General features: G+C 44.6%; 1 protein-coding gene across 2 annotated transcripts in view; it reads right to left on the bottom strand.

Moving 5' to 3' along the window:
• LOC122556477 (tyrosine-protein kinase ITK/TSK-like) overlaps nucleotides 1–27,685 on the bottom strand; it is a 78,142-nt gene that overhangs the window by 4,651 nt on the left and 45,806 nt on the right. Inside the window, exons 10-15 of one of the 2 annotated variants that reach the window (XM_043703144.2) lie at nucleotides 19,504–19,637; nucleotides 16,745–16,819; nucleotides 14,893–15,064; nucleotides 6,739–6,955; nucleotides 5,582–5,646; nucleotides 425–543 (exon numbers count right to left, since the gene is read on the bottom strand). In XM_043703144.2, the coding sequence (XP_043559079.1) occupies nucleotides 425–543; nucleotides 5,582–5,646; nucleotides 6,739–6,955; nucleotides 14,893–15,064; nucleotides 16,745–16,819; nucleotides 19,504–19,637 (782 nt within the window). The remainder of the gene's footprint in view (nucleotides 1–424; nucleotides 544–5,581; nucleotides 5,647–6,738; nucleotides 6,956–14,892; nucleotides 15,065–16,744; nucleotides 16,820–19,503; nucleotides 19,638–27,685) is intronic. The other variant, XR_015759702.1, reaches the window with a different exon arrangement.

Here is a 27,685-nt window from a genome sequence, read left to right as displayed (position 1 = left end):
AGTTGTACGGTTTTCCCATTGAGGTCAAACTCTGCGCAGTGACAGTCTCTGTGTTTTGAATTCATGGGTCTTGCTTCCTTGCTCTGCATTTTAGTTTTCATTCTGAGGAATCATCCATTGGATGGCTTCCACCTAGTTTATGGAACACACAAGGCCATTCGGCCCACCATGCCTGTGCTGGGTCTTCAGAAGAGCTACACATTCAGTTCCATCTTCTTCCCTTTCCTGCAAGGAATTACTCTTTTCCCCCACAACTTGAAGGATCTATCTAACTCCCTTTTGAAAGTTTCTATTGAAACTCCTTCCACGGCCCTGTCAGGCTGCACGTTCCAGATTCAAAAACCCTCCTGTACAAAATGCTCCCGAACCCGTCTCCCATTCTTTCTTGCCAATCGTCTTAAAGCTACAAGAGACGGTCTCTTACCAAATGACCAGACGTCAGATTTGCTGCTGAACTTGGAGTATCTGAAAACTTCCGGAGCTGACCACTTGACTGGGAACTTTGAGCCTGAGGAGCTGGTGTATTGGTCATCAAGCACGAACCTTTGGCCACGATATTGGGGGGTTATTGAGGGGGCGAGAAAGAGGAACAGACATTAATCTCTATCGGAAAACAGAGGGACACCCCCAGAACACCATACAGCGTTGGGATATGAAATACAAGGTTGGCACCAGACTCCCAGTGCAGGGCCCTATCTTCCCACTGCATTCATCAGGAGATTGGAAACCATGGATGGGAATCTGGAAGAGATTCGCCTTCAGTTTCACAACATACAGGGGTGGATGTTCTCCAGGGTGTAGTTTACATTCAGAATGTTTCCAATCTCCTTGACCCCAATACACTTACAACCCAGAAATAAACAGCAGGAGAATACCCCCTAACCCAGATTCCCATCAACAGAGTCATTGAGTCATAGAGTTATACAGCATAGAGTTATACAGCATGGAGTTATACAGCATGGAGTGAAACAGCATAGAGTGAAACAGCATAGAGTTATACAGCATAGAGTTATACAGCATGGAGTTATACAGCATAGAGTTTTACAGCATGGAGTTACACAGCATGGAGTTATACAGCATGGAGTTATACAGCATAGAGTTCTACAGCATGGAGTTATACAGCATAGAGTGAAACAGCATAGAGTTCTACAGCATAGAGTTATACAGCATGGAGTTATACAGCATAGAGTTATACAGCATAGAGTTATACAGCATGGAGTTATACAGCATGGAGTTATACAGCATGGAGTTATACAGCATAGAGTTATACAGCATAGAGTTAAACAGCATAGAGTTATACAGCATGGAGTTATACAGCATAGAGTTATACAGCATAGAGTTATACAGCATAGAGTTATACAGCATGGAGTTATACAGCATGGAGTTATACAGCATGGAGTTATACAGCATGGAGTTATACAGCATAGAGTTAAACAGCATAGAGTTATACAGCATAGAGTTAAACAGCATAGAGTTATACAGCATGGAGTTATACAGCATAGAGTTATACAGCATGGAGTTATACAGCATAGAGTTATACAGCATGGAGTTATACAGCATAGAGTGAAACAGCATAGAGTTCTACAGCATAGAGTTATACAGCATGGAGTTATACAGAATAGAGTTATACAGCATGGAGTTATACAGCATGGAGTTATACAGCATGGAGTTATACAGCATAGAGTTATACAGCATGGAGTTATACAGCATGGAGTGAAACAGCATAGAGTGAAACAGCATAGAGTTATACAGCATAGAGTTATACAGCATAGAGTTATACAGCATAGAGTTATACAGCATAGAGTTATACAGCATGGAGTTATACAGCATAGAGTTAAACAGCATAGAGTTATACAGCATGGAGTTATACAGCATAGAGTGAAACAGCATAGAGTTATACAGCATAGAGTTAAACAGCATAGAGTTATACAGCATGGAGTTATACAGCATAGAGTTATACAGCATGGAGTTATACAGCATGGAGTTATACAGCATAGAGTTAAACAGCATAGAGTTATACAGCATAGAGTTATACAGCATGGAGTTATACAGCATGGAGTGAAACAGCATAGAGTGAAACAGCATAGAGTTATACAGCATAGAGTTATACAGCATGGAGTTATACAGCATGGAGTTATACAGCATAGAGTTAAACAGCATAGAGTTATACAGCATGGAGTTATACAGCATGGAGTTATACAGCATAGAGTTATACAGCATGGAGTTATGGAGTTATACAGCATAGAGTTAAATAGCATAGAGTTATACAGCATGGAGTTATACAGCATAGAGTTATACAGCATGGAGTTATACAGCATGGAGTTATACAGCATAGAGTTCTACAGCATAAAGTTATACAGCATAGAGTGAAACAGCATAGAGTTATACAGCATGGAGTTATACAGCATAGAGTTCTACAGCATAAAGTTATACAGCATAGAGTGAAACAGCATAGAGTTATACAGCATGGAGTTATACAGCATAGAGTTATACAGCATAGAGTTATACAGCATGGAGTATACAGCATAGAGTTATACAGCATAAAGTTATACAGCATGGAGTATACAGCATAGAGTTATACAGCATGGAGTTATACAGCATAGAGTTATACAGCATAGAGTTATACAGCATGGAGTTATACAGCATAGAGTGAAACAGCATGGAGTTATACAGCATAGAGTTCTACAGCATAGAGTTCTACAGCATAGAGTTCTACAGCATGGAGTTCTACAGCATGGAGTTATACAGCATGGAGTTATACAGCATGGAGTTATACAGCATGGAGTTATACAGCATGGAGTGAAACAGCATAGAGTGAAACAGCATAGAGTTATACAGCATAGAGTTATACAGCATGGAGTTATACAGCATGGAGTTATACAGCATAGAGTTAAACAGCATAGAGTTATACAGCATGGAGTTATACAGCATGGAGTTATACAGCATAGAGTTATACAGCATGGAGTTATGGAGTTATACAGCATAGAGTTAAATAGCATAGAGTTATACAGCATGGAGTTATACAGCATAGAGTTATACAGCATGGAGTTATACAGCATGGAGTTATACAGCATAGAGTTATACAGCATAGAGGTCTACAGCATAAAGTTATACAGCATAGAGTGAAACAGCATAGAGTTATACAGCATAGAGTTATACAGCATAGAGTGAAACAGCATAGAGTTATACAGCATGGAGTTATACAGCATAGAGTTCTACAGCATAAAGTTATACAGCATAGAGTGAAACAGCATAGAGTTATACAGCATGGAGTTATACAGCATGGAGTTATACAGCATAGAGTTATACAGCATAGAGTTATACAGCATAGAGTTATACAGCATAGAGTTATACAGCATGGAGTATACAGCATAGAGTTATACAGCATGGAGTTATACAGCATGGAGTATACAGCATAGAGTTATACAGCATGGAGTTATACAGCATAGAGTTATACAGCATAGAGTTATACAGCATAGAGTTATACAGCATAGAGTTATACAGCATGGAGTTATACAGCATGGAGTTATACAGCATAGAGTTATACAGCATAGAGTTATACAGCATGGAGTTATACAGCATGGAGTTATACAGCATAGAGTTATACAGCATGGAGTTATACAGCATAGAGTTATACAGCATGGAGTTATACAGCATAGAGTGAAACAGCATGGAGTTATACAGCATAGAGTTCTACAGCATAGAGTTCTACAGCATAGAGTTCTACAGCATGGAGTTCTACAGCATGGAATTATACAGCATGGAGTTATAAAACATAAAGTTATACAGATAGAGTTAAACAGCATAGAGTTATACAGCATGGAGTTACACAGCATGGAGTTATACAGCATAGAGTTATACAGCATGGAATTATACAGCATAAAGTTATACAGCATGGAGTATACAGCATAAAGTTATACAGCATGGAGTGAAACAGCATGGAGTTATACAGCATGGAGTTACACAGCATAGAGTTATACAGCATGGAGTTATACAGCATAAAGTTATACAGCATGGAGTTATACAGCATAGAGTTATACAGCATGGAATTATACAGCATAAAGTTATACAGCATGGAGTATACAGCATAAAGTTATACAGCATGGAGTGAAACAGCATGGAGTTATACAGCATGGAGTTACACAGCATAGAGTTATACAGCATGGAGTTATACAGCATAAAGTTATACAGCATGGAGTTACACAGCATAGAGTTATACAGCTTGGAAACAGATCCCTCAGTTCAACTCATCCATGCTGACTAGATATCCTAACCTAATCTAATCCCATTCGCCAGCACTTGGCCCATATCCCTCTAAACCTTTGCTGTTCATATACCCATCCAGATGCCTTTTAAATGTTGTAATTGTACCAGCCTTCACCAGTTCCTCTGGCAGCTCATTCCATATCTGCACCACCTTCTGCATGAAAAAGTTGTCCCTTAGGTCCTTTTTAACATCTTTCCCCTCTCACCCTAAACCTATTGCCTCTAGTTTAGCACTCCCCTGCCTGTGGAGGAAGACCATGACTATTTACCCTGTATATGTCCCTTATGATTTTATAAACTTCCATAAAGTCATCCCTCAGCCTCTGACACTCCAGGGAAAATAGACCCAGCCTATTCAGTCTCTCCCTAGAGCTCAAAGCCTTCAACCCTGACAACTTCCTTGTAGATCTTTTCTGAATCCTTTCAGGGTTTAAACCATCTTTCCAATATCAGGGAGACCAAAAATCAATAGACAATAGACAATAGGTGCAGGAGTAGGCCATTCTGCCCTTCGAGCCAGCACCACCATTCATTATGATCATGGCTGATCATCCTCAATCAGTATCCTGTTCCTGCCTTATCCCCATAACCCTTGATTCCACTATCCTTAAGAGCTCTATTCAATTCTTTCTTGAAAGTATCCAGAGAATTAGCCTCCACAGCCTACTGGGGCAGAGCATTCCACACACCCACCCAGAGTTGAAGTTTCTCCTCAACTCTGTTCTAAATGGCCTACTCCTTATTTTTAAACTGTGTCCTCTGGTTTGGCACTCACCCATCAGCGGAAACATGCTTCCTGAGTGTCCAATCCTTTAATAATCTTATACATCTCAATCAGATACCCTCTCAGCCTTCTAAACTCAAGGATATACAAGCCCAGTCGCTCCAATCTTTCAACGTAAGATAGTCCCACCATTCCAGGAATTGACCTCGTGAACCTACTCTGCACTCCTTCAATAGCCAGAATGTCTTTCCTCAAATTTGGAGACCAAAACTGCACACAATATTCCAGGTGTGGTCTCATCAGGCCCCTGTACAGCTGCAGAAGAACCTCTTTGCTTCTATACTCAATTCCTCTTGTTATGAAGGCCAGCATGCTATTAGCTTCCTTCACTGCCTGCTGTACCTGCATGCTCGCTTTCATCCTTTCAACACAGTATTCTGAAAGTGGCCTAACCAATATCCTGTACAGCCCCAGCATAACTCCCATACTCAATGCACTGACCACTAAAAGCAAGAAGGAGAACATGAGCTGATAAGTGGGATCACTAATCAAGGGATATTGGCCATAGGCCAGCAGACAAGAAGATATTACCTTGTCATTCCGAAATCTGATACTTTAACTGACTGCGAGTCTCCTATTAAACAGTTTCTGGCTGCCTGCAGGCAAAGTGAGATGTTATAAGCTGATCAAATGCAAGCAACAATGGACAATGTACAGCATTGGGCCAAAGGAATAGTTTTCTGTCCCCCCACCCCCCCCCCCCAAAATTGCTAATGTTCATAGCTCAGCATAAATCACCAATCGGATTAACAGGAGACCACTCAGTCCCTCAACCCTACCAATCAACCAGTTCCTGGTTGAAATGAAGTTCAAGTCCATGTTTCTGTCTGTCCCCAATATCCGTCAACACCAACCCATTGCTCTCAGTTTGAGGGCTTGAATTTTTTTCTTTATTCATTCACAGGATGAGAGCATTGCCAGCTGGGCCAGCATTTATTACCCAGAGCACAGTTAAGAGTCAACCCCATTGCTGTGGGTCTGGAGTCACATGGAGGCCAGACAAGGTAAGGATGGCAGTTTCCTTCCATAAAGGACATGAGTGAACCAGATGGGCTTTTCCAACAATCAATAATGGATTCATGGTCATCATTAGACTCTTAATTCCAGATATTTATTGGATTCAAATTCCACCACCTGCCGTGGCTGGAATCAAACCCAGGTCCCTGGAACATTACCTGAGTCTTTAGATTAACAGACCAGTGATAACACCATTGGGACATTGCCTCCCCTTACCGTGGGTGAAGTCACCATTCTCTTACCGGATTACAGGGCTGCTCTCTCATTACAGAGTAATGGCTGGTGATGGTTTAACCTGAGAGTCAGCATACCCCAGGTAAGGGGAAAGAGGTTCAGAAGGAGAGTCCTTCATGGTAACCTCAGCCGGTGTGGGGAATTGAACCCACGCTGTTGGCATCAGTCTACATCGCACAGCAGATGCCCAGCCAACTGAGCATGTTCACATCCATGGTGTCTGTTTCCCTGTTCAACCCTGGGGGAGGTGGTGCCAACTGTGGGAACACAGTCCCTTGCATCTCAGAAGAGCTCGGCCAATTGAAGCCATGCCTAAGATGGTTTCTCTTCTGGAGCAGCTGATTGGAGAAACACGAGGTGCAGACATGTGCTAGGACAAGCGGTCTTCTTTAAAGTAAAATCTTTCACTTGAACTGAAGAGAAACGAACATCTTTACCAAGTCACGGTGGATGAATTTGTTGCTTTCCAGATAGGCCATCCCCTCACACACATCTTGGCACATACCCAGGAGGGTTTCCTTGCTGAAACTGCCACGTTTGGTCCTGAGGTACTCTGACAGACTACCATACTTCATAAATTCAAAGATGAGGTAGATAGGGCCATTCTGTGTACAGATACCGTACAACTGCACAAGTTTCTCATGAGAGAGTCTCCTGGCAACAGGGAGAGAGAGAGAAAAAAAGACTTGCATTTGTATATAGCATCTTTTGTAACTTCAGGTCACACCAATCAGGTATTTTCAAAGGTAGTATTGTAGGAAACGTGGCAAGCGCAATGAGATAAATGACCATACAAATCTGCTTTCAGTGACGTTGGTTGAACAATAAATGTCAGAGAGAATTGTGCCAAGAGATCTCTTGCACCCACATGAATGTCTCATCTGAAAATTAGCACTCCCAGCAGTGCAGCACTCCCACAGTACTCTATCGGCCTATCCTTCTGACTGAGAGGTCAGAGGTGACAGTGCTCGCCACTGAGCCAAGGCTAACAAAGTGGACCAACCTGGTGAAGCAAAAGGGGTCATCAAGAAGTTATTATAGATTTTAAATACCTGGCCAAAGTACATGAGGGAAAATGAGGAGAAGCAATTTCACACGGACGGCTGTTAAAATCTGGAATATGTGATTAAAGTGTGTGTAACCAGATTCCACAGAAATTCTTATCAGGCAGGTGGACATATTTGAGCTAATTTTCAGGTTTAACATGTTATTGGGTCTTGTGGCACAGTGGGTGTCTCTGAGCTAGCAAGTTCCAGGCTCAAGTCCCACCTCAGGCTTTGACGGTCAAGAAAGGTATGCTCACAACATGGCCAACACTAAGGGGTCAGAGGGTCAGATAGCACGGCAACAGATCCTTTGGTCCATGCTGACCATAATCCCAAATTAAACTAGTCCCACCTTCTTGGTCCATGTCCCTCCAAACCTTTCCTATTCATGAACGTATCTAAGGAAACATTGTAGCTGCATTCACATGCACCACTTCCTCAGGAAGTCCATTCCACACATGAAAAAATTTGTCCCCGTGTCTTTTTTAAATCTTTCTCCTCTCATCTTAAAAATGTGCCCCCTAGTCTTGAATACCCCATCCAAGGAAAAAGAGACCTACCTTTAACCTTATGTATGCCCTCGTTATTTTCTAAACCTTTTAAGCTCTGACATTCCAGTGAAAGAAGTCCCAGCCTAGCTAGTCCATCGTCATAACTCAAACCTTCCATACCAGGTAACATATTGGTAAATCTCTCCTGAACCCGCTCCAGCTTAATAATATCCTTCCTATAACTGAGCGACCAGAACTGGACCAGAACCAGAAGAGAGATCACCCATGTCCTGTATAACCTCAACATACCTTCCCAACTCCTGTACTCTGCGCAATGAAGGCTAAACACCGAAATTTGAAGCAAATCTTCAAATGTGAATCAAAAGATGAGATTCTGGGACTGAAAGATAGTTTGGGAATCTCATAGAGTAAAGCATGTAACTTTCTCTTTATATGTCCATCTCGATCTGTTCATTTCTCACTGTTTCTCTCTCTCTCTCTTTCTCACACAGTCTAAGTCTATGCATTAGATCCTCTGCTGAAAATGTGTTGCTGGAAAAGCGCAGCAGGTCAGGCAGCATCCAAAGAGCAGGAGAATCGACGTTTCCCTTCCTCAGGCTCAGGCACATGCCCGAAACGTCGATTCTCCTGCTCCTTGGATGCTGCCTGACCTGCTGCGCTTTTCCAGCAACACATTTCCAGCTCTGATCTCCAGAATCTGCAGTCCTCACTTTCTCCGCATTAGATCCTCTGTCCATTAATCTTGCTTTTCCTCTCTCCCTTGTCTACTAGTCTCCGTCTGCCAGCCTTTCTGATCATAACTAGTCTTTCCCAATTTGTTTCTCTACCCTTCACATTCTCTCACTTGTTTGTCTTGTCTCTGTTTATCCATTCCCCAACCTCTGTCTCTCTTTCATTGCCTCTCTCCACACAGCTCTCTCTCTCTCTGTCTCTCTCTTCCAACTCATTGGCCCTCCAAGGTTTCTCTATGTCTCCTTTAGATCCTTTGTGAAGTCAATGTTCATGCTTTTACTCAGCTGGACAAAATTCCGTGAGATACTGTTGCTAGAGCCAGAACAGATGAAAGCAACATTCTGGATTGGCTTTCATTAGCACGAGGATTGAGTTTAAGAGCTGTGAGGTTATGCTGCAGCTCTATAGAGCTCTAGTTAGACCACACTTAGAGTCATAGAGATGTACAGCATGGAAGTAGACCCTTTGATCCACCCCATCCATGCTGACCAGATATCCCAACCCAATCTAGTCCCACCTGCCAGCACCAGGCCCATATCCCTCCAAACCCTTCCTATTCATATACCCATCCAAATGCCTCTTAAATGTTGCAATTGTATCAGCCTCCACCACATCCTCTGGCAGCTCATTCCACACACGTACCACCCCCTGTGTGAAAAAGTTGCCCCTTAGGTCTCTTTTATATCTTTCCCCTCTCACCCTATGCCCTCTAGTTCTGGACTCCCCGACCCCAGGGAAAAGACTTTGCCTATTTACCCTATCCATGCCCCTCATAATTTTGTAAACATCTATAGGGTCACCCCTCAGCCTCCGACGCTCCAGGGAAAACAGCCCCAGCTTTTTCAGCCTCCCATTATAGCTCAAATCCTCCAACCCTGGCAACATCCTTGTAAATCTTTTCTGAACCCTTTCAAGTTTCACAACATCTTTCCGATAGGAAGTAGACCAGAATTGCACACAATATTCCAAATGTGGCCTAACCAATGTCCTGTACAGCTGCAAAATGACCTCCCAACTCCTGTACTCAATACTGTGACCAATAAAGGAAAGCATACCAAACGTCTTCTTCACTATCCTATCTACCTGCGACTCCACTTTCAAGGAGCTATGAACCTGCACTCCAAGGTCTCAGCAACTTCAGGAACACTTGGAATTTTGTGTTCAGTTCTGGTTGCCTCATTAAAGGAAGCAAATGGAAGCTTTAGAGAGGGTGCAGAGGAGATTTACCAGGATGCTGCCTGGACTGGAGGGCATGTCTTATGAAGTAATGTTGGGGGTCTAGGGCTTTTCTCACTGGAGCGAAGGTGACTTGATAGTGGTGTACAAGATGATGAGAGGCATAGATAGAGTGGATAGCCAGAGACTTTTTCCCAAGAAATGGCTGTCATGAAGAGGCATAATTTTAAGGTGATTGGAAGAAGGTTTAGGGGAGATAAGAGAGGGAGGTTCTTTACACAGAGAGTGGTGGGTGCATGGAATGCACTGCCAGCAGTGGTAGTAGAGTCAGATACATAAGGATCATTTAAGCAACTCTTGGATAGACACATGGATGATGGTAAAATGAAGAGTATGTAGGTTAGTCTGATCTTAGAGTGGAATAAAAGTTCGGCACAACATCGAGGGCTGAACGGCCTGTTCTGTGCTGTTCTATGTTCTATCTTCTTGTATGAAGATATAAAAATCTAAAAGGGTTAATGCTGAGGAATGTATTAAGGTCTACCCATTGTGAAGATGTCAAACAGATGTGGGAGAGAATGGCTTAGGATCTTGAAGGAGTGAGAGCATCCAGGTTTCCCTCATAGTCTCTGTAACAATATCTATCATTTCAGTGTCACTTGCATTTCTTGCTAACACACATTAAAGGAATCTTGATTGAGACAAAAGCCACTCCTTGTTAGATCAGCAAGTGATTTGTTCATCACACTAAACCCTGAAGATCTCCACCCTACAGGCACTGCTGCTTCATACGACATGCTCATCAGCAGTGAGCATTCCTCATTGGACAATTTACAAATAAGAGGGACCGTATTGTTGAAGAGGAGAGTGTGAAATGGACTGGTAAGCTACAGGAGATACATGTTAGGAAGGAAGATGTGTTGGACATTTTGAACAACTTGAGGATAGACAAGTCCCCAGGTTCTGACGGGATATATCCTAGGATTATGTGGGAAGCAAGAAAGGAAATTGCAGAACCGTTGGCAATGATCTTTTCGTCTTCACTGTCAATGGGGGTGGTGCCAGGGGACTGGAGAGTGGCGAATGTTGTGCCCCTGTTCAAAAAAGGGAATAGGGATAATCCCGGGAATTACAGGCCAGTTAGTCTTACTTCGGTGGTAAGCAAAGTAATGGAAAGGGTCCTGAGGGATAGGATTTATGAGTATCTGGAAAGACACTGCTTGATTAGGGACAGCCAGCACGGATTTGTGAAGGGTAGGTCTTGCTTTACAAGTCTGATTGAATTCTTTGAGGAGGTGACCAAGCATGTGGATGAGGGTAGAGCAGTGGATGTAGTGTACATGGATTTTAGTAAGGCATTTGATAAGGTTCCCCATGGTAGGCTTATGCGGAAAGTCAGGAGGCATGGGATAGAGGGAAATTTGGCCAATTGGATAGAAAACTGGCTAACCGGTCGAAGTCAGAGAGTGGTGGTAGATGGTAAATATTCAGCCTGGAGCCCAGTTACAAGTGGAGTTCCGCAGGGATCAGTTCTGGGTCCTCCGCTGTTTGTAATTTTTATTAATGACTCGGAAGAGGGAGTCGAAAGGTGGGTCAGTAAATTTGCAGATGATACGAAGATTGGTGGAGTTGTGTATAGTGAGGAGGGCCATTGTCGGCTGCAGAGCTGGGCTGAGGAGTGGCAGATGGAGTTCAACCCTGTCAAGTGTGAGGTTGTCCATTTTGGAAGAACAAATAAGGTGGAGGAGCAGAGGGATCTTGGGGTCTATGTTCATAGATCTTTGAAAGTTGCCACTCATGTGGATAGAGCTTGTAAGAAGGCCTATGGTGTATTCGCGTTCATTAGCAGAGGGATTGAATTCAGGAGTCGTGAAGTGATGTTGCAGCTGTATAGGACCTTGGTTAGGCCACATTTGGAGTACTGTGTGCAGTTCTGGTCGCCTCACTTTAGGAAAGATGTGGAAGCTTTGGAGAGGGTGCAGAGAAGATTTACCAGGATGTTGCCTGGAATGGAGAATAGGTTGTATGAGGATAGGTTGAGAGTGCTAGGCCTTTTCTTGTTGGAATGGCGAAGGATGAAGGGTGACTTGATAGAGGTTTATAAGATGATCAGAGGAATAGATAGAGTAGACAGTCAGAAACGTTTTCCCCGGGTACAACAGAGTGTTACAAGGGGACATAAATTGAAGGTGAAGGGTGGAAGGTATAGGGGGGATGTCAGGGGTAGGTTCTTTACCCAGAGAGTGGTGGGGGCATGGAATGCGCTGCCTGTGGGAGTGGCAGAGTCAGAATCATTGGTGACCTTTAAGCGGCAATTGGAAAGGTACATGGATGGGTGCTTAAGCTAGGACAAATATTCGGCACAATATCGTGGGCCGAAGGGCCTGTTCTGTGCTGTATTGTTCTATGTTCTATGTTAATTCCCTCTTGCTAATTCCGAGCCAGATCAAATTAAGGGATCACTAATATATCCAATGGGGAATTCAGGAGAAACCTCTTGGTCTAGAAAGTGGTGAGAAAGTAGAACTCTCTACTACAGGAAGTACTCAAGGCCAAACCCAATGATTTGAAGTCTGAAACTTTGGGTAAAATTTTAGCATTGGCTGAGTTTCCTGCTCCTCACCCAAAGGATTAGGAAGAAATTCACCCCACCTGCCTCCAGTGTGGCTGTCCCCCATTCTCCAGTTTATGGCACTCAGCATGTTAATCTGATGGAGCTCAGGCATCCGTGCCTCGTTTAAGAGGAAGTCCCACCTCACAGAGTTGCTGGCCTGCACTCTGATTGGTCTTCAGCTTTCTGGTCTCAACAGCACCACCATGACAGGTGGTCACTGTTGATATTACATGTGGTCCCTTGGAACTGGAGATCAGAGTCAGGATGAAGTGGGGAAGAGGAGAAGGGGGATGGGTAGTGGGGTGCTTTGAGAGGGCAACCCCAGGGGTACCAGGGGTGAATTTAATGGGATCACCTCCGCCTGAAAACTTGGATGTGGGGGACTGTAAAATTCACCCGTCAACTCTGTTGCGACAGAAGCTGCCTAAACTGATGAGCATTTAGATTCATAGAGTCGTAGAGATGTACAGCACGGAAATAGACCCTTCAGTCCAACTCGTCCATGCTGACCAGATATCCTACCCTAATCTAGTCCCATTTGCCAGCACTTGGCCCATATCCCTCTAAACCCTTCCTATTCAGAAATCCATCCAGATGCCTTTTAAATGTTGTAATTGTACCAGCCTCCACCACTTCCTCTGGCAGCTCATTCCGTACACGCACCATCCTCTGTGTTAAAAAGTTGCCCCTTAGGTCCTGTTTAAATTTTTCCCCTCTCACCTTAAACCTGTGCCCTTTCATTCTGGACTCCCCTATCCCAGGGAAAAAGATTTGTCTATTTATCCTACCCATGACCCTTATGATTTTATAAACCTCTGTAAGGTCTTCCAGCACTTCCTGCTTTATTTTGTATTTAATGTGTGGTGCTCATCCAATTCCCTGTAGATTACCACCATCAGATCTGTCCTCTCTATATACTCAGACTCTCAATCTACTCCAGATCCTAACAACTCATCGCATAAAAAGACATCCTGGTACTTTTCTCTTTATCATAAATCTGTGTTCCCATTCCACGCACTGGGACAGTTTCTCTCCATCTGTTCTGTCCAGACTCTTTTGTCAAATAGCCTCTTAATCCTCTTTTCAAAGAGAAACAGTCCTGAGGTCTCTTCATTGTAACTGAGGTCCTTCATCCCAGGAAACACTCACATAACTGTACTTTCTGTCAGGTCTACACATCTTTCCTACAGTGATGTGCCTAGAATTGGGAGATTTCCTGCTGAGGATTAACCCCAGATGTTTCTTTTATAAAAGTTGGGTAATTAGTTCTTTACTTTTGTATTCCCAGGATCTAGAGCCCCCTTTAAATATTCTCACAATTTTTCCTGCTACCTTCAAAGATCTCTGCACACAGAACACCAGGGACACTCTGTTCCCACAGCACCTATACAATTGTATCGTTTCGATGCTATTGAGATGTCCAGCGGAGAATGCAGTTGAAGGTTGTGGTCCTGGGCTGTGGTGAGGAAAGATCAGAGGAAGCTAACAAGGAGCATAAACACTCATGGTCCCCTTGTACCGAGCACCCTGTATCTTTGTTGTGGATCCAATATACCTCACTTAGGGAGAAACTTGACTAGCTTGAAAGCAAAAGATCAGATACTGGTGGAAATTCTAGATTTGGACTCTTCAGTAAAACTGGATCCTTCAGGAGCAGAGGAGAGACTATACAAGAACCACAGAGAGAGTGGAGGTGACAAAGTGTCAGCTGGTCATTCAGTAATCCAACAACAGACTGTATCCCAACAACAGATAGTGAAATCCAAACATCCAAAGATATGCAGGTCAGGCAGATTATTGAACCACCCCGTAGTGTCCAAGGATGTGCAGGCTCGGTGGATTAGCTATGGGAAATGTAGGGGATAGGGTATGGGTCTGGGTCTGGGTGGGATGCATTTCAGAGAATCCTTGTGGACTCAGTGGGCTGAATGGCCTCATTCCACCTTGTAGGGAATCTACTAATCGAACATTCCAAAATGCAGGATGACCAGTAATTGTCTGCACTCATGTGTATAGAGTTATACAGCTGGGAAACAGACCTTTCAGTCCACCTTGTCCACGCCAACCAAATATCCTAATCTGATCTAGTGCCTTTGCCAGCATTTGGCCCATATCCCCCTAAACTCTTCCTATTCATATACCCATCCAGAAAGCTTTTACATATTGTAATTTTACTCCTCTAGCAGCTCATTCCACACATGTACCACTCTCTGCGTGAAAATGTTGCCCTTAGGTCCCTTTTAACTCATTCCCCTCTCACCCTAAACACATGCTCTTTAGTTTTAGACTCCTCTACCCCTAGGGAAAAACCCTTGGCTATTCACCTTATCCATGCCCCTCATGATTGTGGTATGTCAATGTCTGACAACTTTTCTCCATTATGTCTGTTAATGTCCAATCTGCACCCCACTCCCTATCACTCAATCTTTTGAACTTTCAGAATCTCTTTGGGGACAGACCCTCTGCCAGCACAAGGGATTGAACCGTCCTGGTAGCAGCTCATCCACTTACATCATGACTTGAGCCTCTTCGATGAAGTCTTCCTCAGACATTGCTCCTTCCCGAATCATCTTGATGGCCACCTGGTACTTGTTCTTCCAGTAACCCATGTGCACGATGCCAAACTGACCGCTGCCCACCTCTTCAATGAAGGTGAGGGAGGTGGCTGCAATTTCCCAGGTCCCTGTTCGACACCAGACAAAACATCAAAACTACATTTCACATGGTCTTCTACATTGCTTGCTGTTTTACATTTAAACGCCTTTGCACGTCTGTAACACTGCCTGCCTCAGCTCATCTACTGCTGAAAATCTCACAATATCTTTACCTTTTGGATTGACTGGCCTAAGGCACATCCATCTGCCATGTTCCGTAAATTCCAGCCCTTCCTGCTTTGCTGCCCATGTTATAAGAACACACATCAAGTCATGTTTGACTACCACCCAGCGCTTGTTGTTCTGCTTTGGTTCCTGGCACAGCAAAGCCTCTTGCATTATTATTTTTAAATTCCTCCATGGCCTCCTTCCTCCCATCTCCTCCAGCCCTACTACCCTAGGGCAGCACGGTGGCTCAGTGGTTAGTACTGCTGCCTCATGGCACCAGGGTCCCATGTTCAATTCCAGGCTTGGGTAACTGTCTGCGTGGAGTTTGCACATTCTCCCCGTGTCTATGTGAGTTTCCTCCGGGTGCTCTGGTTTCCTCCCACAGTCCAAAAATGTGCAGGGCAGGTGAATTGGCCATGCTAAATTGCCAATAGTGATAGGTACATTAGTCAGAGGGAAATAGGACTGGGTGGGTTACTCTTCGGACAGTCGGTGTGGACTTGTTAGGCTGAAGGGTCTGTTTCCATGCTGTCTAATCTAATCCTTCCATTCTTCCCAGCCACTTGACCATCCTTGGATTTTACTCCCTCCGAGTTGCATACACCCAAGTTCTGGAATCTCAGCTTAGCTTCCGCCTGGAGTGGGATATGGACCAGCATTTATTGCCCACCCTTTAATGCCCAGAGGCAGTTAAGAATCAACTACATCAGTGTGGGTCTGGAGTCACATGTAGGTCAGACTGGATAAGGATGGCAGTGCCCTTCCCAAAAAGACATCAGTCAACCAGATGGGTTTATCCATCAACAATGGATTCATGGTCATCTTTAAATTTGTGCGTCCAGATTTTTATTGAATTCAAATTCCGCCATCTGTCGCGGCAGGATTCAAACCCCGGTCCCCAGAACGTTATCCGGGATCTCTGGATTAATGTCTCCTCTTTTGGAATGCCTCCTTTAGGCCCTACTGTTTTGACAATGTTTTCAGCCACCTGCTGTTATATTGCATCATGTGGCTCATTGCCAAATGTTGCCTGACATGCATTTCTGTCAAGGACTTTGGGACGCCTTACTGTATAATGGTACTACGTTGTTCAGGTTATTGTTGTGGTATTTATAGGAATATGGGATCAAGGGATTGGTCCTGGGTCCAGAAGGTACAGGTATGACTCAGAGTCAGTCAGTCTGTCATGGAGGGAAACTGTTCGGTCCATTTAACCCATGCTAGCTCTCTGAGTCATCCAGTCAGTCCCATCCTCCAGCTCCAGTCTGGAAGTTCAGGGACCTCTAGTCCCTGCTGCTCAGGAGCTCTTTCAATTTCCTTTCAAACTCATTGATGGTCTTTGCATCCACCATCCTTCTGGACAACAGGTTCCAGGTCTCTACGACTCACCACGTACACAAGATCTTCCAACAGTTCCTCCGCACATCTCTGACCCAAAACCTTAAAGGGTTGCCCCCTCCTATTACATCATCAGCTAATGGGATCGGCGATGTTTTGTTTGCCTCCCAGTCAGTATTTAGTTTCCTTTACACAAGACATACCGTAACTAAAGCCAGCTGTTGAAGGAGCTGTTTCTTTCCATGAAGACACTGGGTATCTCAGCCGAGTGACCAAACCTGCAACATAGAAGAATCTCAACAATTGACCATTTTTTGCCACTGACATTCCCTCCCTGTATTAAACAGATTCTGGAGTACTCTGTCCAGTTCTGGTCACCCTGTTACAAGTAGGATACTATTTAGCTTGGAGAGCGTTCAGAAGGGATTTAGCAGGAATATGCCAGCAATGGAGAGTTTGAGTTATAAGGACTTTTCTCACTGGAGGGGAGGAGGCAAGGACCTTATTGAGGTTAATAAAATCAGGAGAGGTATAGGTCAGGTAAATGACAGGTGTCTTTTCCCTCGGGTGGGGGGATTTCAAGACGAGAGGGCATATTTAAAAATCTTTCTTCTCTTGCCTTAAAAACGACATAAGGGGTCCATTTCTTTACACAGAGTGGTTCGTGTGTGGAATGAACTTCCAGAGGAAGTGGTGGATGCAGGTATGGTTATAAGGTGTAAAAGACATTTGGATAGGTACATGAATAAGAAATGTTTGGAGGGATATGGGCCAAGTGAAGACAGGTAGGGCTGGTTTAGTTTGGGATTATGGTGGGTATGGACTGGTTGGACCGAAGGGTCTGTTTTCGTGCAGTATGACTCTATGACTCCATAACACAAGGTGCAGTCATGTTGGATCACGCTATCAGTGAGGGGGAAAAAGAGCTGCCTACATCTATAGAAGGCTTGTGTAAGACTATACTATAAAACCAAGAACTGCAGCAAGGTCCTGGGGAATGTTGCTGAACAAAAAGACCTCAGAGTGCAGGTTCATAGCTTCTTGAAAGTAGTCGCAGGTAGATAGGATAGTGAAGAAGGTATTTGGTATGCTTTCCTTTATTGGTCAGAGTATTGAGTACAGGAGTTGGGAGGTCATGTTGCAGCTGTATAGGACATTGGTTAGGCCACATTTGGAATATTGTGTGCAATTCTGCTCTCTGTCCTATTGGAAGGATGTTGTCAAACTTGAAACGGTTTAGAAAAGGATTACAAGGATGTTGCCAGGGTTGGAGGATTTGAGTTATAGGGAAAGGCTGAACAGGCTGGGGCTGTTTTCCCTGGAGCGTTGGAGGCTGAAGGGTGACCTTATAGAGGTTTACAAAATCATGAGGGGCATGGATAGGATAAGTACACAGGATCTTTTCCCTGGGGTGGGGGAGTCCAGAACTAGAGGGTATAGATTTAGGGTGAGAGGGGAAAGATATAAAAGGGACCTAAGAGGCAACCTTTTCACACAGAGGGTGGTACGTGTATGGAATGAGCTGCCAGAGGAAGTGGTGGAGGCTGGTACAATTGCAACATTTAAAAGACGTCTGGAAGGGTATATGAATAGGAAGGGTTCAGAGTGATATGGGCCAAGTGCTGGCAAATGAGACGAGATTAGGCTAGGATATCTGTTCGGCATGGATGAGTTAGACTAAAGGGTCTATTTCCGTGCTGTACATCTCTATGACTCTATGACTCTATGCTGGAAATCAGAAACAGCATTAGAAATTGCTGGAAAAACGCAGTAGGTCTGGCAGCATCTGTGGAGAGAAATCTGACCATTCTTCAGAACATATTATAAGACCTCAGCTGGAGTATTATGTACAGTTGTGGGGGCCACATTAGCGGAAGGATGTGAACGCCTTAGAGCGAGTGCAGATGTGATTTACAAAAATGGTTCTATGAAAGTTCAGTTATGAGGTTAGACTGAAGAAGTTGAGACTGTTCTCTCTGGAGAGAAGGTGGCTGAGAGGAGATCAGATTGAAGTTTTCAAAATCACAAGCAAGCTGGACAGAGTAGATAGGGTAGAGCTGTTTCCACTTGTAAAAGGAGCAAGGAGGAGAGGGGCAGAGATTTGAAGTGATGTGCAAACGAAGCAATATCCACTGCCTGGAAATGCGGTGGAGGCAGGTTCAATTGAGACATTCAAGAGAGCATTAGATGGTATTTTGGATTGTAATGATGTGCAGCGATGCTGGGGAAAGGCAGGAGATTGATGCTTGATAATAGAGCCAGACTGGATAGGACAGTATGCAGACCTGATGGACTGAACAGTATCCTTATGCTCCTTAACCATTCAGTGATTCTATGATGCTTGCTTCACACTTGATATTACACCTTATCACAGTTAGGAAACAATTCTAATTAGAGTGGAAAGCTGAAAATTGTGGATCTGTACCCTGTAGTTGACTGGAACTGATTGAACCCAGCAGCCTTCACATCAGTACAATGAGCTGAATTAACTGTGTGTGAGCTGGAGTGCGCTGTTCAAAAGGGAAGGTTCAAGAATGGCTTTCAAATGGGATTTGAAAAGACACCTGAAGAGGAACAAAAATTAAAGACTGGTTGGGAAAGAGTGAAGGAATGGGATTGATCAAGTGAGTGGGACTTGGCGATCACTGAAATAAAAGAGACAGGCAGTTGAAGGCTTTCATCTTACACAAGCAGCAATGTCGAGTTACAAGGGAACAGCAATGTTTACTGCATAGTGCCTTCAGAATTTGGCTTTCTTGCTTTTGTCCTGATGAATGCAAGATGAGAAACTTCACCAATGTGTTTCTTTGGAACATTAGACTGGGCTGACAGAAATTAGTAGAGGCCCAATGCGCAGAATGGTCTCCTGCTGTGTTGTTTAATTTGTTACTTAATTACATTCAATTAATCCTGCTCGTTTCATATTGATTCTCATTATAACTAAACATTGTTTTTCCAATACCTGCCGCATTGTGCTGGTGGTAGTTGATAAGTTCTGGAATGGAATCGAAGATGTGTTTTTCTGCCAGATAATAGCGTTTGACAGTGTCATCGGTTTCTTTGATGTGGTAATGTTTGACCCCAGAATTGCTCTCACTAGTGGAAGTTAAAACACAAAGAGAGAACTTGCATTTACATAAATATAGACACAAATATATATTCACAACTTCAAAGTACTTTACCGCAGGATCGTGAGGGTTGGACTGCCTCAAACAAATCGTTCTTATTGGAAGAAACTAATGTGAGTGAATTTGAAACAGCCAGAGCATCTGCTAAAGAAGGTCAACTGTGCCAGAGATTTCAGCGATCCTAAGGGATCTCTTTTATCCAAAGCTATGGTACAGGTTGGATCGAAGGGTCTGTTTCCGTGCTGTACATATCTATGACTCTATGACTATGACCCATTGGGTCCTGGGGCCCATTCTCTTAATCATTCCGATGATTACTCTCACCTCTCTCTTTCACTATCTCTCTAGTTCTCCACCTCCCTTTCTACCTCTCTGTCCTGTTCAATTTTTTTCTTTCTCTATCATTTATTTCTCTCTGTCACTTAACATTTCTGTTTTATTCCACCATTCTCACACTGTTCATCTCTCTCGCTGTCTCCTTCTCTTGTTCTCTCTCATCTTTCCCTGTCTCTATTCCTTTCTCTCACTTTGTTACCCTCATTGTCTCTTTATCTCATGGTTATTGGTTAGTGCATTAAGTACAGGATTTTGGATGTCATGTTGCAGCTGTACAGGACATTGGTTAGGTCATTTTTGGAATACTGCATTCAATTTGATCTCCCTGCTATAGGAAAGACGTTGTTAAACTTGAAAAGGTTTCCAAGGAAGTTGCCAGGTTTGGAGCTATAGATTAGATTACCTACAGTATGGAAACAGGCCCTTCGGCCCAACAAGTCCACACAGACCCTCCAAAGAGTAACCCACCCAGACCCATTTCCCTCTGACTAATGCATCTAACATTGTGGGCAATCTAGCATAGCCAATTCACCTGCCCTGCACATCTTTGGACTGTGGGAGGAAACCAGAGCACTTAGAGGGAACCCATGCAGACACAGGGAGAATGCGCAAACTCCACCCAGACAGTCGCCCGAGACTGGAATCAAACCTAGGTCCCTGGTGCTGTGAAGCAGCCACCGTGCTGCTGAATAGGGAGAGGCTGAATAGACTAGGGCTGTTTTCCCTGGAGCATCAGAGGCTGATGGGTGACATTATAGAGGTTTATAAAATCACAAGAGGCATGGATAGGGTAAATAGACAAGGCAGGGTAGGGGAGTCCAAAACTAAAGGACATAGATTTAAGGTGAGAGGGGAAAGACTTAAATGGGACCTAAGGAGTAACTTTTTCACACAATGGGTGGTGCGTGTATGGAATAAACTGCCAGAGGAAGTGGTGGAGGCTGGTACAACATTTAAAGGCATCTGAATGGCTATATGAATAGGAAGGGTTTGGAGGCATATGGGCCGGGTGCTGACAAATGGGGCTAGATTGGGTTGGGATGTCTGGTTGGCATGGACAAATAGGACCAATGGGTCGGTTTCCGTGCTGTACATCTCTATGATTCTATGATCTCTATGACTCTCTCCCTCTTTGTCTTTTTTAATTTCACTCTTTTATTACCACTCTATCTCTGTTTATCTTGCTGTCTCTCAGCACCTTTCTGTCTCACTGCTCTATCTATACCCAGCCTTGAATGAGAAATTAAAGAAAGACACTGACATTGGACAAGTCAGTCAGTGTGGAACAGGCTGGTTAACAACAGGCCTAACCACTTGATGGAGACTCGTCACACTCAATTGTAAACCAAGAAGATCAAGAGTATTCAGGTCAGCACACGGCATGGATATTGTGGGGTAGGGGGAGATGGTTTGGGTGGGTGAGTGAAAGTTTCCCAGGCCCTGGTCTGTATGGCTAGTGGAACTGTACTGGACTACAAATGGATTGTCTCCATAGTGACATTAAGGCTCAATGGCAGCACAGATTCTGAATCTGAAACATTAATTTATTGCAAATAAACAATTTCTCGGAATATATCTTCACCCCCTGGTTATTTTTCACACATTCGTTGGCAAGGTTCGGAGGGCTCAGTGTAAGAGGATGTGGTCGACCATTCCCTTCGTGCATGACGTCCTTGCAAACCTCACTGCACCAAACACATGTGCATACACAGACACACACAGACAGACACACACAGACACAGACAAACACGCACACACAGACACAGACAGACACACACACATACACAGACACACATACACAGACACACACACACACAGACTGACACACAGACACACACACACATGCACACATGCACTGACACATACACTCTCACAAAGACACACTGACACACACACATGCACATGTTAAAACACACTCACTTTCACACATGCACATATATCAAACATACATACTCACAACCACACACATGCACAAAGACTCACAAATGCACACACATACACACAAAAATACAAATGCACACCCATATACGTGCAAACAAATATACATACGCATACACTCATACACACACATGGCAGATGAACCCACACACATGCAGATACGTACATACAAAGACACACATAAATACGCACACACAGGTAACATGCATACTCATACGCACAAAGACGCACAAGCAAATACACACACATGCGCATGTGTATGCACTCAAATTCAAAAATACAAATGTAGACACACACACACACACACACACAGTTACAGAATGGCCCAGGTGACAGGAGGTGAAATTCTTGTTTATGTTTCAGTCCAGATCAATAAGTGCCAGACAGTATCAGAGAGATGTCTCTGATCTCGGGAGTGTTCCAGCTGGGAAATATCCAATCCAGTGCAAACAGAAGCTGGAGCATTGTTATCCATAGCCAGAGCGACAAAACTGCCTCCATGCATTTAAAGAGCCGTGCCCACCTCCCCTCATCAGTAGAACAGGTTAAAATCAGGCTCAGACCAAAACAGTTGAAAAATTCCCCAGATATTTGGAACTCACTCTGTCTTGTCAGCGATAACTGAAACAGTCACAGTATTCAGGTGTGTTGGTGTGTGAAAGAGCATCAGCTGTATCTTGTGTTGGGTGTCAGGGTGTGAGGTAGTGAAAAAATCTGGCTCGACTCAGTTTTCTGAGAGTGCGAGTGAGGGTTAGCTGCATGCAGTAAGTAGTGTTAGGATGTGAGTGTGAGTGAGCTGTATACAGTGTGTAGTGCTTGGGTGTGAGAGTGGTTTAGCTGTATGCAGTATGGAGTGCTGGGGTGTGAGAGAGGGTTAGCTGTAAACAGTGTAAAATGTCAGGGTGTGAGAGAGGGTTAGCTGTATACAGTGTGGAGTGTTGGGGTGTGAGAGAGGGTTAGCTATATACAGTGTGGAGTGTTGGGGTGTGAGAGAGGGTTAGCTCTATACAGTGTGTAGTGTTGGGGTGTGAGAGGGGGTTGGCTGTATACTGTGTGGAGCGTTGGGGTGTGAGAGAGGGTTAGCTGTATACAGTGTGGAGAGTTGGGGTGTGAGAGAGGGTTAGCTGTATACAGTGTGGAGTGTTGGTGTATGAGAAAGGGTTAGCTGTATTCAGTGTCGTTTGTTGGGGTGTGAGAGAGGGTTAGCTGTATACAGTGTGAAATGTTGGGGTGTGAGAGAGGGTTAGCTGTGTACAGTGTGGAGTATTGGGGTGTGAGAGAGGGTTATCTGTATACAGTGTGAAATGTTGGGGGGTGAGAGAGGGCTATGTGTATACAGTGTGAAATGTCGGGGTGTGAGAGAGGGTTAGCTGTTTACAGTGTGTAGTGTTGGGGTGTGAGAGAGGGTTATCCGTATACAGTGTGTAGTGCTGGGATATGTGAGAGGGTTATCTGTATACAGTGTGAATGTTGGGGTGTGAGAGAGGGTTAGCTCTATACAGTGTGTAGTGTTGGGGTGTGAGAGGGGGTTGGCTGTATACTGTGTGGAGCGTTGGGGTGTGAGAGAGGGTTAGCTGTATACAGTGTGGAGTGTTGGGGTGTGAGAGAGAGTTAGCTGTATACAGTGTGCATTGTTGGGGTGTGAGAGAGAGTTAGCTGTATACAGTGTGCAGTGTTGGGGTGTGAGAGAGGTTGAGATGTATACAGTGTGCATTGTTGGGATGTGAGAGAGGTTTAACTGTATACAGTGTGAAATGCTGGGGTGTGAGAGAGGGTTAGCTGTATACAGTGTGAAATGTTGGGGTGTGAGAGAGGGTTATGTGTATACAGTGTTAAATATTGAGGTGTGAGAGAGGGATAGCTCTATATAGTGTGGAGTGTTGGGGTGTGAGAGAGGGTTAGCTGTAGGTAGTGTCGTGTGTTGGCGTGTGAGAGAGAGGGTTAGCTATATACAGTGTGGAGTGTTGGGGTGTGAGAGAGGGTTAGCTGTATACTGTGTGTAGTGTTGGGGTGTGAGAGAGGGTTGGCTGTATACAGTGGGAAATGTTGGGGTGTGAGAGAGTGTTAGCTGTATACAGTGTGGAGTGTTGGTGTGTGAGAGAGGGTTAGTTACATACAGAGTGGCGTATTCGGATGTGAGAAAGGGTTACCTGTTTTCAGTGTCGTGTGTTGGGGTGTGAGAGAGGGTTAGCTCTATACAGTATGTAGTTTTGGGGAGTGAGAGAGGGTTAGCTGGATACAGTGTGTAGTGTTGGTGTGTGACAGAGTGTTAGTTGTATACAGTGTGGAGTGTTGGTGTGTGAGAGAGGGTTAGCTATATACAGAGTGGCGTATTCGGATGTGAGAGAGGGTTACCTGTTTTCAGTGTCGTGTGTTGGGGTGTGAGAGAGGGTTAGCTCTATACAGTATGTAGTTTTGGGGTGTGAGAGAGGGTTAGCTGGATACAGTGTGTAGTGTTGGTGTGTGACAGAGTGTTAGTTGTATACAGTGTGGAGTGTTGGTGTGTGAGAGAGGGTTAGCTATATACAGAGTGGCGTATTCGGATGTGAGAGAGGGTTACCTGTTTTCAGTGTCGTGTGTTGGGGTGTGAGAGAGGGTTAGCTCTATACAGTATGTAGTTTTGGGGTGTGAGAGACGGTTAGCTGGATACAGTGTGTAGTGTTGCTGCGTGAGAGACGGTTAGCTGTATACAGCGTGGCATATTTGGGTGTGAGAGGGTGAGCTGTATACTGTGTGAAATGTCGTGGTGTGAGAGAGGGTTAGCTGTGTACAGTATGGAATGTTGGTGTGTGAGAGAGCTTTAGCTATATATATTGTGGAGTGTTTGTGTGTGAGTGAGGGTTAGCTGTATACAGTGAGAAATGTTGGGGTGTGAGAGAGGGTTAGCTGAATGCAGTGTGTAGTGTTTGAGAGAGAGAGAGAGGGTTATCTGTATACAGTGTGAAATGTTGGGGTGTAAGAGAGGGTTAGCTGAATGCAGTGTGTAGTGTTGGGGTGTGAGAGAGGGTTAGCTGTATACAGTGTGGAGTGTTGGGGTATGAGAGACTGTTAGCTCTATACAGTGTGGAGCGTTGGGGTGTGAGAGAGGGTTAGCTGTATACAGTGTGAAATGTTGGGGTGTGAGAGAGGGGTAGCTGTATACAGTGTGCAGTGTTGGGGAGTGAGAGAGATTTAGCTGTATACAATGTGCAGTGTTGGGGTGTGAGAGAGGTTTAGCTGTATACAGTGTAGAGTGTTGGGGTTTGAGATCGGGTTAGCTCTATACAGTGTGGAGTGGTGGGGTGTGAGAGAGGTTTAGCTGTAGATAGTGTGGAGTGTTGGTGTGTGAGAGAGGGTTAGCTGTATACAGTGTGAAATGTTGGGGTGTGAGTGAGGGCTAGCTGTATACAGTTTGGAGTGTTGGGATGTGAGAGAGCGATAGCTGTATACAGTGCGGAGTGTTGGTGTGTGAGTGAGGGTTAGCTGTATACAGTGCGTACTGTTGAAGCGTGAGAGAGGGTGAGCGGTATACAGTGTGAAATGTTGGGGTGTGAGAGAGTGTCAGCTGCATACAGTGTGTAGTGGTGAGTGTGAGAGAGGGTTAGCTGTATACAGTGTTTAGTGTTGGGGTGTGAGAGAGGGTTAGCTGTATACAGTGTAGAGTGTTGGGGTGTGAGAGAGGGTTATGTGTATACAGTGTGAAATGTCGGGGAGTGAGAGAGGGTTAGCTGTATACAGTGTGTAGTGTTAGGGTGTGAGAGAGGGTTAGCTATATACAGTGTGCAGTGTTGGTGTGCGAGAGAGGTTTAGCTGTATACCGTGTGAAATGTTGGGGTGTGAGAGAGGGTTATGTGTATACAGTGTGAAATGTCAGGGAGTGAGAGAGGGTTAGCTGTATACAGTGTGCAGTGTTGGGGTATGAGAGAGGGTTAGCTGCACACAGTGTGCAGTGTTGCGGTGTGAGAGAGGGTTAGCCGTATACAGTGTAGACTGTTGGGGTGTGAGAGAGGGTTAGCTGTATTCAGTGCGGATTGTTGGGGTGTGAGAGAGGTTTAGCTGTATTCAGTGTCGTGTGTTGGGATGTGCGAGAGGGCTAGCTGTATACAGTGTGCAGTGTTGCGGTGTGAGTGAGGGTTAGCCGTATACAGTGTGGACTGTTGGGATGTGAGAGAGGGTTATCTGAATACAGTGTGGAGTGTTGGGGTGTTAGAGAGGGTTAGCTGTATACAGTGTGGAGTGTTGGGGTGTGAGAGAGGGTTATGTGTATACAGTGTGAAATGTCGGGGAGTGAGAGAGGGTTAGCTGTATACAGTGTGTAGTGTTAGGGTGTGAGAGAGGGTTAGCTATATACAGTGTGCAGTGTTGGTGTGTGAGAGAGGTTTAGCTGTACACAGTGTGAAATGTTGGGGTGTGAGAGAGGGTTATGTGTATACAGTGTGAAATGTCGGGGAGTGAGAGAGGGTTAGCTGTATACAGTGTGCAGTGTTGGGGTATGAGAGAGGGTTAGCTGCACACAGTGTGCAGTGTTGCGGTGTGAGAGAGGGTTAGCCGTATACAGTGTAGACTGTTGGGGTGTGAGAGAGGGTTAGCTGTATTCAGTGCGGATTGTTGGGGTGTGAGAGAGGTTTAGCTGTATTCAGTGTGTGTTGGGATGTGTGAGAGGGCTAGCTGTATACAGTGTGCAGTGTTGCGGTGTGAGTGAGGGTTAGCCGTATACAGTGTGGACTGTTGGGGTGTGAGAGAGGGTTATCTGAATACAGTGTGGAGTGTTGGGGTGTAAGAGAGGGTTAGCTGTATACAGTGTGGACTGTTGGGGTGTGAGAGAGGGTTATCTGAATACAGTGTGGAGTGTTGGGGTGTAAGAGACGGTTAGCTGTATATAGTGTGGAGTGTTGGGTTGTGAGTGAGGGTTAGCTGTATACAGTGTGGACTGTTGGGGTGTGAGAGAGGGTTATCTGAATACAGTGTGGAGTGTTGGGGTGTAAGAGACGGTTAGCTGTATATAGTGTGGAGTGTTGGGTTGTGAGTGAGGGTTAGCTGTATACAGTGTAGAGTGTGGGGTGTGAGTGAGGGTTAGCTGTATACAGTGTGAAATGTTGGGGTGTGAGAGAGGGTTAGCTGTATACAGTGTGGAGTGTTGGCGTATGAGAGAGGGTTTGATGTATGCAGTGTGGAGTGTTGGGGTGTGAGAGATGGATAGCTGTATAAAGTGTGCAGTGTTGGTGTTTGAGAGAGGTTTAGCTGTATACAGTGTGGAGTGTTGGGGTGTGAGAGAGCTTTAGCTGTATATAGTGTGGAGTATTGGTGTGTGAGTGAGGGTTAGCTGTATACAGTGTGTACTGTTGTGGTGTGAGAGAGGGTTAGCTGTATACAGTGTGTAGTGTTGGGTGTGAGAGAGGGTTAGCTGTATACAGTGTGGAGTGTTGTGGTGTGAGAGAGTTAGCTGTATACAGTGTGTCGTGTTGGGTGTGAGAGAGGGTTAGCTGTATACAGTGTGGAGTGTTGTGGTGTGAGAGAGCGTTAGCTGTATACAGTGTGGTGAGTTGGGGTGTGAGAGAAGGTGAGCTGCAAACAGTGTGGAGTGTTGGTGTGTGAGAGTGTTTTAGCTATATACAGTGTGGCGTATTCGGGTGTGAGAGGATGAGCTGAATGCAATGTGGAGTGTTGGTGTGAGAGAGGGTTAGCTGTATTCGGAGTGGCGTGTTGCGGTGTGAGCGAGGGTTATCTGTATACAGTGTGGAGTGTTGTGGTGTGAGAGAGGTT

This window comes from Chiloscyllium plagiosum, unplaced genomic scaffold (assembly GCF_037043375.1).
Source record: "Chiloscyllium plagiosum isolate Xiang-an unplaced genomic scaffold, Cpla_swu_hap1 HiC_scaffold_16, whole genome shotgun sequence".
In the NCBI taxonomy this organism is placed as follows: Eukaryota; Metazoa; Chordata; class Chondrichthyes; order Orectolobiformes; family Hemiscylliidae; genus Chiloscyllium; species Chiloscyllium plagiosum.
Note: the sequence above shows the minus strand (reverse complement) of the source record. Positions and strands in the feature narration are given on the sequence as shown.